This window comes from Paralichthys olivaceus, chromosome 9, assembly GCF_024713975.1.
Source record: "Paralichthys olivaceus isolate ysfri-2021 chromosome 9, ASM2471397v2, whole genome shotgun sequence".
Taxonomy (NCBI): domain Eukaryota; kingdom Metazoa; phylum Chordata; class Actinopteri; order Pleuronectiformes; family Paralichthyidae; genus Paralichthys; species Paralichthys olivaceus.
In genome coordinates, this window is record NC_091101.1 from 7,096,538 (window position 1) to 7,109,252 (window position 12,715).

At 39.5% G+C, this 12,715-nt stretch overlaps 1 protein-coding gene across 1 annotated transcript; it reads left to right on the forward strand.

Annotated features, from left to right (window-relative positions):
- Positions 1-1,149: 1,149 nt before the first annotated feature.
- LOC109638318 (beta-1,3-galactosyltransferase 2-like) lies at positions 1,150-8,268 on the forward strand. Its single transcript, XM_069532097.1, has 3 exons — positions 1,150-1,959; positions 3,341-3,571; positions 4,814-8,268. Exons 1-3 carry the CDS (start codon positions 1,843-1,845, stop codon positions 5,411-5,413), a joined length of 948 nt encoding a protein of 315 aa, XP_069388198.1. The 5' UTR covers positions 1,150-1,842; the 3' UTR covers positions 5,414-8,268.
- The last annotated feature ends 4,447 nt before the right edge of the window (positions 8,269-12,715 follow it).

Sequence of the window (12,715 nt, forward strand, 5' to 3'; positions counted from 1 at the left end):
GCAATGAGAAAAAAGTACAATCTTTCAAAGCTACAGTATTCAAAAATACAGTAAGTAAGTAAAAAAAAATGCCCAACTGCATGTTTTTGCTTTGGTTTAAATAATGCCTGTCAAAACACACAGTGTTGCACATTAAGCTCCAAATTACACAATCAGCAGACTCTCTCAGTGTAACTGTGCAGCATATCTTGCACCTGCATTTATGGTTAATGTCCAGAATACATGTCTCGCACCCCCCACCACAGACCACAGTGCAGTCAGTTTTGTCATAAGTCACATCCTCATTGTTCTGCTGTTTGTCTGAGAGTCGCCGTCTGCAGCTGCTGAACCATGCTGCAGAACTCTGTTCGCAAAAGGTGAGACGAAGAGGTGTAGATTTCATTTCAGTTTATTTGAAATGCATTGACTTGAAAGTGTCATACAGTGAAGGCTCAGAGTGGTTCTTACGTGTGAAGGTGTTTATATCACCAAGGTAAGCAATGTCGTGTTATTTGCTTTTCTCTGCTGTAAAAACCAGGAAGAACGATTCTCTATGAAACATTAATGACGACATCTTTGTAATATTTACTTTTAAATTTCCTCTGAAAACTAGTTGCATTCATTTTCAATCAGACAACTTAATGTATGGCTCTACACACTGTAGTCAAAACTTGAGCCGTAGGAGGATATAGGTTCACAAACCTGAAGATAAAGCTCTCACCAAACCTCAGCACTGTTCAACCATTCTTTACCCCAAAACAGATGTGATGGAAATTGTGGTCAAATAATTAATAGTTAGCATTTAGTTATTTCATGTTGTTTCATTTCTTTTCACTAACTAGTTTTTTTCTTTTGATTTCCTTTATTATTTGTCTTATATATTAATTACATAGTGACAGAAAATGTGTCTGTTGATATGAAGAAGTCAGATTTTTTTCTACTATATAATCGACTTTTTTAATATATATTTTATGATTGTCTGATAATGTGAACAAGTACGTAAGGTAGGCTTTAATAAATATGCAGTTTAAGCATTGTAAGTTCATATTGTCTCAGGTGCCTGAAGCAAGTGCATTCAGTGCAAATCACAACAACAAATGGGAAAACACAACAAAGAAAAAAAAAGTGTTTCTATTTGTTGTGATTTGCACTTCAGGGCCACCATACAAATACACGCTTTAATACTTTTAAGTTCAATAGTTGAAAAAATAGGTTGTCACAGACACATGGTTCGAAAGGGTTCTACTTTGTCTCTTAATTAATCGTGTGTGTGTGTGTGTGTGTGTGTGTGTGTGTGTGTGTGTGTGTGTGTGTGTGTGTGTGTGTGTGTGTGTGTAGGGCGCCGCCATCCCAAAGAAAAAAAGGGAAGAAAAATTAAAATGTATTAAATTATACAAATTCTCAAGACAGTTTGTCCGGCCTGCTGCCTCTGAATATCATAGTCCAATCAGCTGCAGCATCAAGCCCTGTTCAATACAGTACAGGCAATTTCAGCCTGGTTGAAAATCACTCTCATAGACTTTCATGCTAAGACAGAAAGTGACATTGTTGAGGAGAAGTGGAAACAGCCAAACTACTAGTGTTTCTCCACAGCTTCTCAATGATCAGCTGCTTCATGCTCAGAGCAGAAGCTGCTTAATTTGTACTGAGCTGGAGTTTCTGTTTCCAACATATCCCTGGTCAACAGGAAGCGGCAAAATCAAGGAACCAAAGTTTTTTACATTAGCTGAACACTGTTGATATCAACTATAAAACAAAACGTGAGCCGCCATTTTTTTTTATTTCCCCTTGCACTACACTAACTTTTTTCTCGGCAGTGAAAAGGCTCCATGGACGAGAACCAGGAGATGGTGGTTTTGGTCGATGCTGTTCCAAATGATGGGAGTTATAATGTTCATTTTCTACTATGCAACCACCAAAATATCAGGGCCTTTGAAGACAAGCTCGGCATCTTGCAACAATATGACGACAGTCAGCAGTGTGAGTATGTTTACTGGCCTGTGCGTCCATGTCTTTGTTAAAGGAGCTTTGAAAATGACCATGGCAAAATAAAAAATACATATAATGCATCTGTGCTGTTTTTCCTATTATCTTGTCAGAGGAAAAAACACACATAAGAGATGAGTCATCAGCAGTAAAGCTGGAATTGAACTCCTGCTTTAATGCTAGGGTTGGTAATCCTGGAAAAGAAAACAAGACCAACAACACACAACATGCATCTGACACATCCGCCCCCCCTATCGGCACTCTCATAAAAGCTATGCCAGAACACAACTTTTCCATTATTTACTCACTAACTCCTGCAAGGGCCACAAACAATTGCCTTTTTTTATCGTATACAGGATTTCAATGAATACAATAAAAAGGGTTTCAGAAACAACTTACCAGCAGTATTTTTTATTCTTATGCTGCAGTCATATGTGTAGGATATAACCGTAGGCCACACCACAACTCATGTGTACCTCCTTATAATGCAACTGCAGGGGCTACAGCATCATTGATGATACCACAAGGACACGAACTCTGATATCTATGTTTGTATTTTCCCCTCTGATACAGGCCCAGATCAAGACTGCTCAGATTTAAAAGAATGGCAGTGGGCAAGTTTTCACACAGTGGACTTTCACCACTGAACACTGAAGATTAGTTTGTGCCCACAATCACTGCTCTCTTTACGTTTTCAGTAACCACACACTGCAAAATAACTCCAAGTTACCTGCATCTAGGTGCAGTTTCTAAACGTGTGTGAGTGTAATTCATTGTCACTGTGTGTAACAAAGTGAAAAGTAAAGTAGAAAGTCTGATGCAGCCTGACAACGCATGCATCCACCATTGCTAAGCAATTATATATCAATACCTACAAGAGACTGTATAAAGAAGGAAGACTTGACAATGGGGGCTGCCTCCTCCCTGTTAGTGAATAGGGCATGGACCAGAAAGTTAAAAAACATGTCAAAAATGTTTTCTCAAAGTTGCAGGAAATACAAATACCTGTCATTTTAGGTATTTCTTATCACACAAATGGTAAGTTTGGTGTTATTTATTTGATATCATAAAATCTGTCTCAGATTGACACTTTAGACTGACTCTGGCTCCAAATGAAGTCATCAGTGCAAAAGGACAGCGTTCACATATTTTGGCTTCAGTTCAGGATATTGGGAGGAAATGGAGACATGTTGTCCATCTTTATATCAAGCCTACAGCATGTTACCTACAATTAGAGTCCTAATATTCCCTTGCATGGAGAATAAATCCATCTTTTCTCCTTGTTATCAGGCTGTTTCTTCTTCTTTTATTGCATGATGCTTCTGTGACCACACATGTATATACATATACACTATAACCTCCTCTGCTCGTACAGTGCTTTGTGGCATACCCACACCCATATCGTTTCATAATGGACGAGTCGCACAGATGTCGGCAGGAAAGCCCATTCTTGGTTCTCATGATCCCAGTAGCCCCGCATAACAGAGAGGCCCGTGACATCATCCGCAACACATGGGCCAAAGAGACTACATGGCAGGGCCGCGTGGTCAGCTACTACTTCCTGCTGGGACTGTCCGGAGAGGGCTCCGAGGTCCTTAAGGAGAAAGTGAGTGCATACATTATGAAATCTGAATTATTTTTTCAGAATACATTTTGACCATCAGAGAAACATGACTCATAACTAAAGAGAAGAAAAAATGTTCCAAAGGTTAATTGGGGGGAAATCAAAGTGCAGTTGTGTTCCTGCTGTTTGCAGAGGACAAAAAACGGATTGAGCAACAGCAGCTGCTTCTGATGGTATAACCCTCACAGGGTAATCAGAGCAGAGAAAGGTTGAGATGCTATGTTACAGCTGCAGACAAACAACATGCACTACAGAGACATCCCCTCAGGATGACTCTACATTCAACCACATTAGCTTTTTAAAGACTTTGTTTCCACATTTGCCATTTTCCAGTTTGTTTTTAAAGCTACCTCTGTCAGCAGTGAATCACCTGAACAACATGAAAATGACTAAAATCTGTTCTTCTTCTTCAACCTTTTTTCACTTGGCAAACAAACCTGCCACACAGCTGAGTAACAGCCTGTATCCCCTCCATTCAGTGCCTTGCTCACAATATTGTGCTTCTTATTTACATATTGATTTGGTTTCTTGTCAGATAACTGAACAACTATGAAAAAGTGATTTCATAGGTGATTGAAGCCCATAAACACTAATTGTAAACAAGCTGCACTGATAAAATCTTTATTTTATAATTGTGTCAACTTCTGAGAAAATCCCCGTAAGTTCCACTCAGTTACAAAATGTATCACCACAGTGAACACAGCTACAGGTTTTATAGCACACAACACCAGACCCTCACAGCACGGTCAGGTTTAAACTAAACACTAAAATGTTTGTGGTATTTTCAGATTTATACACTGCAGACCAATTTGAAGTATCTTCTTTTTCGAGAGGAGGGGGTACTCTCCTAAGCTTTTTTCAGTCAGGAACAGGATCATTGAGAGGAGGAGTTTGTGTAGAGCATGCAGGAGGCAGCACATGACATATTCTGGAAATCATGTGTACATCAATACCAGCCCGACCACTAAAAGCCCGCAAATCTCGGTCTTTCCAGGCAGACATGTTCCTCTCTGTCTTCTCCATGAAAATGTGTGTTCTTTCAGTTTTGTGTTCGTCACTTGTTCGTTGTGAACATTTTCCTGCTGATTTGCATCCTCACATACAAGCCCCCCCCCAAGGAGACCCAAAGGCCAGACCCTAAGAAGAGTTGACTAGAAACTCAATTGTTAACAAAAAACATATTCATATCACTAATTTAAACGTCTCCTATCTCTCTTTCTTTAGTTGTTACAGGAAAGCCAGCAACATCATGACATCCTCCAGAGTGACTTCATTGACAGCTACAATAACCTCACCATTAAAACCATGGTCATGTTTGAGTGGCTCAGCTCCCATTGCCCCAACACCTCCTTTGCCATGAAGGTCGACTCAGACATGTTCCTTAATGTCCACAACCTTGTCAACATGCTTATGACGGCCCCCCGACATCTCTACATGACAGGATGCATGGCGAGGGGCTCTGCTGTTCTTCGAGACCATAATTCAAAGTGGTTTATGTCTATGTCTGCCTTCCCTGAGTCAACGTACCCACCGTATGCCCTGGGACTGGGCTATGTGTTCTCAATGGATCTACCCATTAAGATACTGGAAGCATCATTGCACATTAGAGCTATTTACATTGAAGACGTGTATGTTGGACTGTGCATGAGACATCTGGGGATCACACTGACAGATCCTCCACATAGTGGTTTGTTCAGGTTAAGAAAACCTTATATTGCAGGCAACTGTTACTGGAGCTCTGTCATTACAACATTACTACAGGACTCTGACCACCTGTGGGATGTTTGGGGAATATATCAGACTCAAGTACAAAATGGCTGTTAAACCATTCTGCTTGTGCAGGACTAAAATCTATCAAAGCTGCACTCTGTAAGTGCAGTACACTGCTGCACGGGGCTGCAGTTATTCTTTTTATAATCTCAAGTTACTGCCTTGATGGTGTTTTTGGAATCAACTTTTGATACCAAGACTGACTGCACTCGTGTTTTTGAAGATATTGAAATTGTGACTGTGATATTTGATAATGGAGAACAGTTTTAAACTTTTAACTAATCTGAATTTAGAGGGAAGAAGGGGAAGAGAATGCTGTGTGATATAGTCAGTGGCCCAGTGGCAGACTCATGCTTACAGTCTATATTTGGTGAGTCAGACTCAGGGGATTATATCTTACACCCTGTAGGAAATGTCAGGTCTCAGACCGATGTCAATTTTCCATCTATTACCAGTGTTGTTTCAATAGCAAATGCACTTTCACCAATTTGAGCGCCTTTGGGCGTGCTGGTTTATAAATGAGGTGTGGTCAGGCACATTGTTGCTGCATTGCTATCTAGAGAAAATGGAAAACAATTGTGAAACAAACACCTGGTCTGAAGTCAGTGGTGCAATATTCTTCACTTATTTTCAGGGTGCATTATTGAGATAGTAATATATACCTACAGATGCTGGTGCATAACAAGCATACACAAACAGACTTGAGTGAGAGTGTTTGCTCAGCAGAGACATTCTCTCTCATACTCTCTAATCCCTTATAAATACAATCTGCCAGGGTGCAAGGGCTTTAGTAAAGGGAATGAGAGACGGCAATCTGGTTGGTTTTTGTTACATGCGATGCCTTAAACACACCTAAGATAAATGAAGTACAACCTTTTGAACCAAGCATGTGGTGCAGCAACCTATTTTCCGATTTAAATGTAAAAGTTAAATTTGATGTTCTTTTGGTGATATTCTTAGATTGTTAAAGTACAGCCCAGTAAAGCCCACTGTCAAATAAGATGGACTACATGATACCCGCCAAAACTGAGGCAAAACCATCTTGCTCACCCCCTGGTGGCTGGCCGTAGTAAAGTTAACTAACACCTCTGCTCAATGAGCGAAAACAATAAGTCAGCGTACATGCCAAATTCATTTTTGCTCCTATTTCTCCATAGTTTTTTTTTTTTTATTAATAACTGATGATAGAAATATTGGGTGAATGATCAGTGACTGACACATGTGATTGACTGAGGAGGGTGTAACAGCTGTACTATGATGCTACTGCTCCATTCTTTGATCAGTGCTCCACTGACTCTGGATCCATGTCATGGCAACCAGCACAAGATGTACAGTGGGAGGATGTGGAGAAGCGTAGCCCATCTTCATTTACTGTTATTGATCAGATTAATCTTGTAAGGCTCCATGAATATTTCACTCATGGCCAAACCACAGTGTTTTTGATCAGTTAGTGTCCTATTAGTTCACCTCCTGGGCACTGCAGAGGTGCCCTTGAGCGAGGCACCGAACCCCCCAATTGCTCCCCGGGCACCTTCATGGCTGCCCACTGTTCCGTGTGTGGTCACTGTGTGGATTGTGTTCCGTGTGTTCCGTGTGTGCTCCGTTCACGCAGATGGGTTAAATACAGAGGTCAAATTTCCTCATGTTTGCATGTTGCATGCTGTGTGTGGGACCATAAAGAGGAATCTTAATATTAATCTAATAGAGATTTTACAAAAACTACTGACAGCCACAGGCTTCATATATGTGACCATGTGAGACTGTTCCTTAACAATGGCAGCTCCTAAAGAGGTATATCTATATCTATGTATATATATATATATATATATATATATATTTATTATATATAATAAATGTTACCTTATTAAGTACAGTTTATTCCTTTTGGATACTTTTATGCCGTCGTCCTGGATACACAGCTACATTGAAGACATTCCAAAATAATTTGAGATTGGTTAAATCGGTTTTAGTTATTTGGAGGATTTGATAGTACAATAATATTAGTATTGTAAGTAACAGAGGGATATCTCTAACATTAAGTCTATTCCCTAATAGATAAAAATGGTTAGACCTATGCAAATTTGACATTGCATCACAGCAGGATCTATTGCACTGCTATTGTATTAGACTACATTGTTTTCAGAAAAGTGCACTGACTGAACTGTTGGTTTTAATAATCAAGCTAAGGAGTCATTGCAATTAGGCAAGGCCACATTGTCAGAGACTTTGCCTGCAGTGATGATAAAGTGAATGTCATCTTGGAGCATGATGTGTGACCATGACGGGCTTTGTGTTACCTCTGATAGTGCCCCACTTGTACTCTACTCTGGGAACAGTGAAGAAGAAGATACTGCTGAATCCAATTAGGTTCATATGTTAGTTAAAAGATTGTCTTTGGAGTCACAGTCCTTGTTTTTATCTGCTTGGGTATTGTGTAGGGATGACAGTGTCAGTGTGTCCAATACTTTAGTCCAGACTAAAATGTCTTAACTATTGGATGTATTGGCATTATATTTTGTATTTTAATTTGATATAATGTTATATGTAATTATTGTTATTTCTCTGTGAATTATCTCTATGAAAGTTGAATGTGGATTGTTGTTTAAAACTGTTATATAATATTGTTAATCATTTATCAAAAAACTATATTTAACATCAAAGTTTTCACCTATTGTCAACAATGATCTTTATAAACTGTATCAACTGCATTAACGGACTCAGCTCTAGAACATCTTTTGACAATTTTTTTTATGGTCAATAACATTCATTCAGTCTCTGATTTCAAGACACAACAGGCAGCTGCAATGGTGAAAAGCTAAAAAGTACAAACTGGGTTCATGCAACTGCCCCACCCCAAATGGCAGAAGGACGCTGTGAACATCTAGCTAAAATAACATGTTGCAATTAAAGAGGAGACCAGAAGATCAGCTGTAAATGTATATAGTGAATATTCGACTTAACAGGGTCATCAGAAACATGACTACAAATGAATGCTCTTGTTTCCCGTATCATCTGTGTAAATGCCGTAAGTAACTGGTTGCTAATCTGTGTGTCTCATATCCAGATTGTAACCTGATAAAATCTAAACCTGGTGTTAACTTGTGCCTGCAGGGTCCACATAGAGATCCAGTCAACAGAAGATAGGAAAAGAAAAAGATGGTAGCCACTAATTAATCTGAGTTTTTCTGTTTTCTTGCTTTTTGATTATGTCTCTTCACTCCAGACATCTTGAATAACAGAGGAAAGCACTGCTTCATTGTGTATTTTCGAATGGCTGGTTGCTGCCTAGCTGGTTTAAAGTCAGGGTGGATCAAGTGTTCATCATCAATTAGTTCTGACTAGTTTCGTTTTGCTCTGTTAACCTGCGGAGACCCAAAACCTGCTCGCCTTCATATTCTGCATTCTCACATTTAGAAACAGTTTATACTGATTGGGGTCACAAAAGCCTTGAACAGCACCTTTACACATGAAGAGATGTTTTATAGCTTGTTCCAACAGAAGAATATTAGAAATGCGGTTACATTTTGTAGTTTTAATAAGCCGCTCAATACTTTTACTATGAGCAAGACAAGACAACCTTGGGTGAAGCTGTTTGAAGTGACTGAAGGTCATATTCATTTCATGTTGGTCCTGAGTTTGACAAAGAGTTTCAGCAGTACTTATGAGTAAAGTTCATGCTCAAGTCTTTTCACTCTCATGCTTCTCTGCTTATTATCGTCCTGATTGTGTTATCTTCCTCCCAGTATGTTTTTGCTGCTCAAGGTTATATATTCTACCCTATGTATATAAAAGAGTTGTGCAAGGAGCCATCTTTAGGTGACATTAACGAATTTTAATCGTGTTAAATTTAATGCTGATGCAGCAGATTTATTGGAACTCCACTTTGTGTCAACATGTGAACATGTGTTGTTGTGCTTTAGATTCAGTTTAAAAATGCTTTTATGTGCCTGGTGAAATAAGAGCTGCCCTTTACCTTCTCTTTTTTCTGAGGGACAGCGAGGCAGTTTCTATCACCAATGTATACGTGTATGTAAGTGCTCTCAGGAAATGGTTTAGATAAATGATATGCCAACTTCCTGTTGACACTGAATAGTTTGTATGTCTCAAACACACACACTCAAGGAAAATAAGAAACGATAGAGAGACAGACAAATGGCATCTGTCACTGTGGAATTTTCTTTTTCAGTTGTTTCACAGAATGTTGTCTTGTTTAGGTTGGATATGAGTGTGTGTGTGTGTGTGTTCTCTGCTTATTATCGTCCTGATTGTGTTATCTTCCTCCCAAAGTATGTTTTTGCTGCTCAAGGTTATGTATTCTACCCTATGTATATAAAAGAGTTGTGCAAGGAGCCATCTTTAGGTGAAAGTAACACATTTTAATTATGTTAAATTTAATGCTGATGCAGCAGATTTATTGGAAGAATCTGTTGTTTTTTTATTTATATCTCATACATTCGTTCTTCTTCTTCAAACCCAGACTTGTGCATCTATAAAAGCCACTTCCTGATATGACTGCCTTCATCGAGATTCTAAAAGGGTCACATGTGGTGGTTCTCTCTCTCCTCATCTAAGTAACATGCAAACATAAGCAACAGCGCTCCCGTGTGGTAAGCAGGCAAATAAGCGAATAGGAAGGGACAGGGACTGTGGTGTGGTAGGAAATGAGTGGGTGTGGATTCCATTTTGTTAACTTTTCATATGGACATGATGGACATTTATAACTCTACACTTAGTGTCCAACAAAAACCCATTCAATAGCTTTTTTCTTCTTAAATCTCAGTGCATTTTTTATCTATGAAAGTTTGAGAACCCTTCTGAGGTTCTTCCATGAGAAAAAGGCAGATAAGGAGACACTGAGGGACACAGAGACAGATAAAGAGATGTGCTCAGCCAGCCTGGTAGAATCACTTCAGTTTGCCCCTGCAGAAACTTTTCCTCACAGCAAAACTCATGTGTATGTGTGTTTATTCATGTATTTTTATATTTAGAGGGACCAAACATCCTTAGATGGATAAAAAGAAATGTCACCTCCAGTGTGAGGATATGCTCTTCCAGCAGCCAACTGCATTGACGGGTTTAAGTTTAAGCTGTCGCTGATCCAGTCTGCATCAGCGGTGATTGCAGCAACATGGTCTTTTTCTTACTCTACCGCTATGGCCTCTTTAACGTCTTACACAAACTCTTACTCTCTTTTCACAGATCCTGCCTTAGTCAGCAGCACTCATAGAAGCCATGATTGTAGTAGAAATACATTTTTGTAGTAATATTATCATCTTTTGAGGGTCGTGGGGAGCCAATCCCAGACATCGGGCGAGAGGCGAGGTACACCCTGGACAGGTCTCCGGTGTATCGCAGGGCCAACATAGAGCCAAACAACCATTCGCACACACATTCACACCCTAGGCCAATTTAGAGTCTCCAGTCAACCTAATCCCCAATATGCAGGTGTTTAAACTGTGAGAGGAAGGAGAAAACTCACACAGACACAAAGAGAATATGCAAACTCCACATAGAAAGACCACAGCCGAACAGGGATTCAAACTTGGAACCTTCTTGCTTGCTGAGTCAATATGTTTTTTTTAGTATAAATTGTTATTGCGATCACAGTGATTTGTAGCATTGGATAACATGAATATGGGTACTGATAACTCAGAGTTAACATATTCACCAGCTCACCTGTGTGTGTTGTGTTTAAAGAGGGTTGAGTGGGTTGACACTTTTTTGTTGACTGCGTTTTGTTCATCGCTGTCATCCTTTTGTTTCTAAATCGTACACATTAAAATAAGTTGGTCTTTTTTTTGTTTAGTTTTTTGAATAATGAAATTCCTCTTGAAGTTTTCTGGATCTCCGCAAATCTCTTTGTCAGGACGCCAGACAATGTAACTCAAACCTGCCCAACCTCAGCCTCGCCGTCACTTTTTAGTTTGGCCCAGAATCAGCCCCCAGACTCTGACGCATGCATCATTCATCACAAGTTCAGTAAGAGTCAAACGACAAGCAGGGCCATTCCCTCTACCTGGTGTCAGTGTGTCTGATGATCCGCAGCTTAAACTCCTCTGTCAACATGTGTTGTTGTGCTTTAGATTACTAATGTCTCAGACTTTACAGCTGCAAATTGTGTAGAATTGAGGGAGATCTTGTTCAGAGTGACAATACCTAGAGTTTTTTAAACACTGCAAAAATGGGCTGTAGCCTTAAAAAGTGCAAAAATCTTTTTAAAGATTTTAGACCACAGAATATACAGTTGCTGTATGTCAGTGTGTCAGCTTCAGACTCATGGTGGCTCAACATTTTTACCAAGTCACTATATGAAGGTTTTAACAAACTTCGCTGACATTCTGAAATATGATGGGAATTGATCCTCTGACCATCTTCTATGACTTATTTTTTCTTGTACATGAGCTTTTCTATAAGTAGCAAAAAAAAAGTTTAAAAGCTCTACGCTTTTATGTGCCTGGTGAAATAAGAGCTCCCCTTTACCTTCTCTTTTTTCTGAGGGACAGCGATGCAGATTCTATCACCAATGTATACATGTATGTGCATGCTTGTATGTAAGTGCTCTCGGGAAATGGTCTAGATAAGTAGTATGCCAACTTCCTCTTGACACTGAATACTTTTTATGTCCCAAACACACACACAAGGAAAATAAGAAACGATAGAGAGACAGACAAACGACATCTGTCACTGTGGAATTTTCTTTTTCAGTTGTTTCACAGAATGTTGTCTTGTTTAGGTTGGATATGAGTCTCTCTCTCTCTCTCTCTCTCTCTGTGTGTGTGTGTGTGTGTGTACAGGCAGCTGACCCTAGTGTGAACAGGGCCACTGTTTGAGACCACAGAGAGACCATTCTTCACTGCAGCATGCACATATGTGCACGCACACACACACACACACACACACACACACACACACACACACACACACACAAATTGCCTTACCTCCTCATCTTACTCTTTAATTTGTCACATTTTCACTTACACACACAAACAAACATTCAGGGAGCAACAGAGTCACTCGCCATCTTTCTCTTATTCTCCTTCTTCACACTAATCTTTCTGTTACTGCCCAACACATACACACACACACACACACACACACACACACTCTGTGTCCCACCACATAATGACCCTTATTTCATCATGCTGACTGTGACTCACTGGCTCACTTAGGGGACTGGAATGTCAAGCTCCATCTTCCCAATACATTTTACACTTGAATGCATAATGACATGGATAAAGTAAATAAACACTGTGGAATTAATAACTGAGGGAGCGACATGTATATATATTAACTTTGAAAACAGAACAGATTCAGTTTTCATACACATAAAGCTTTTACTGGACTGTTTAACCTCTA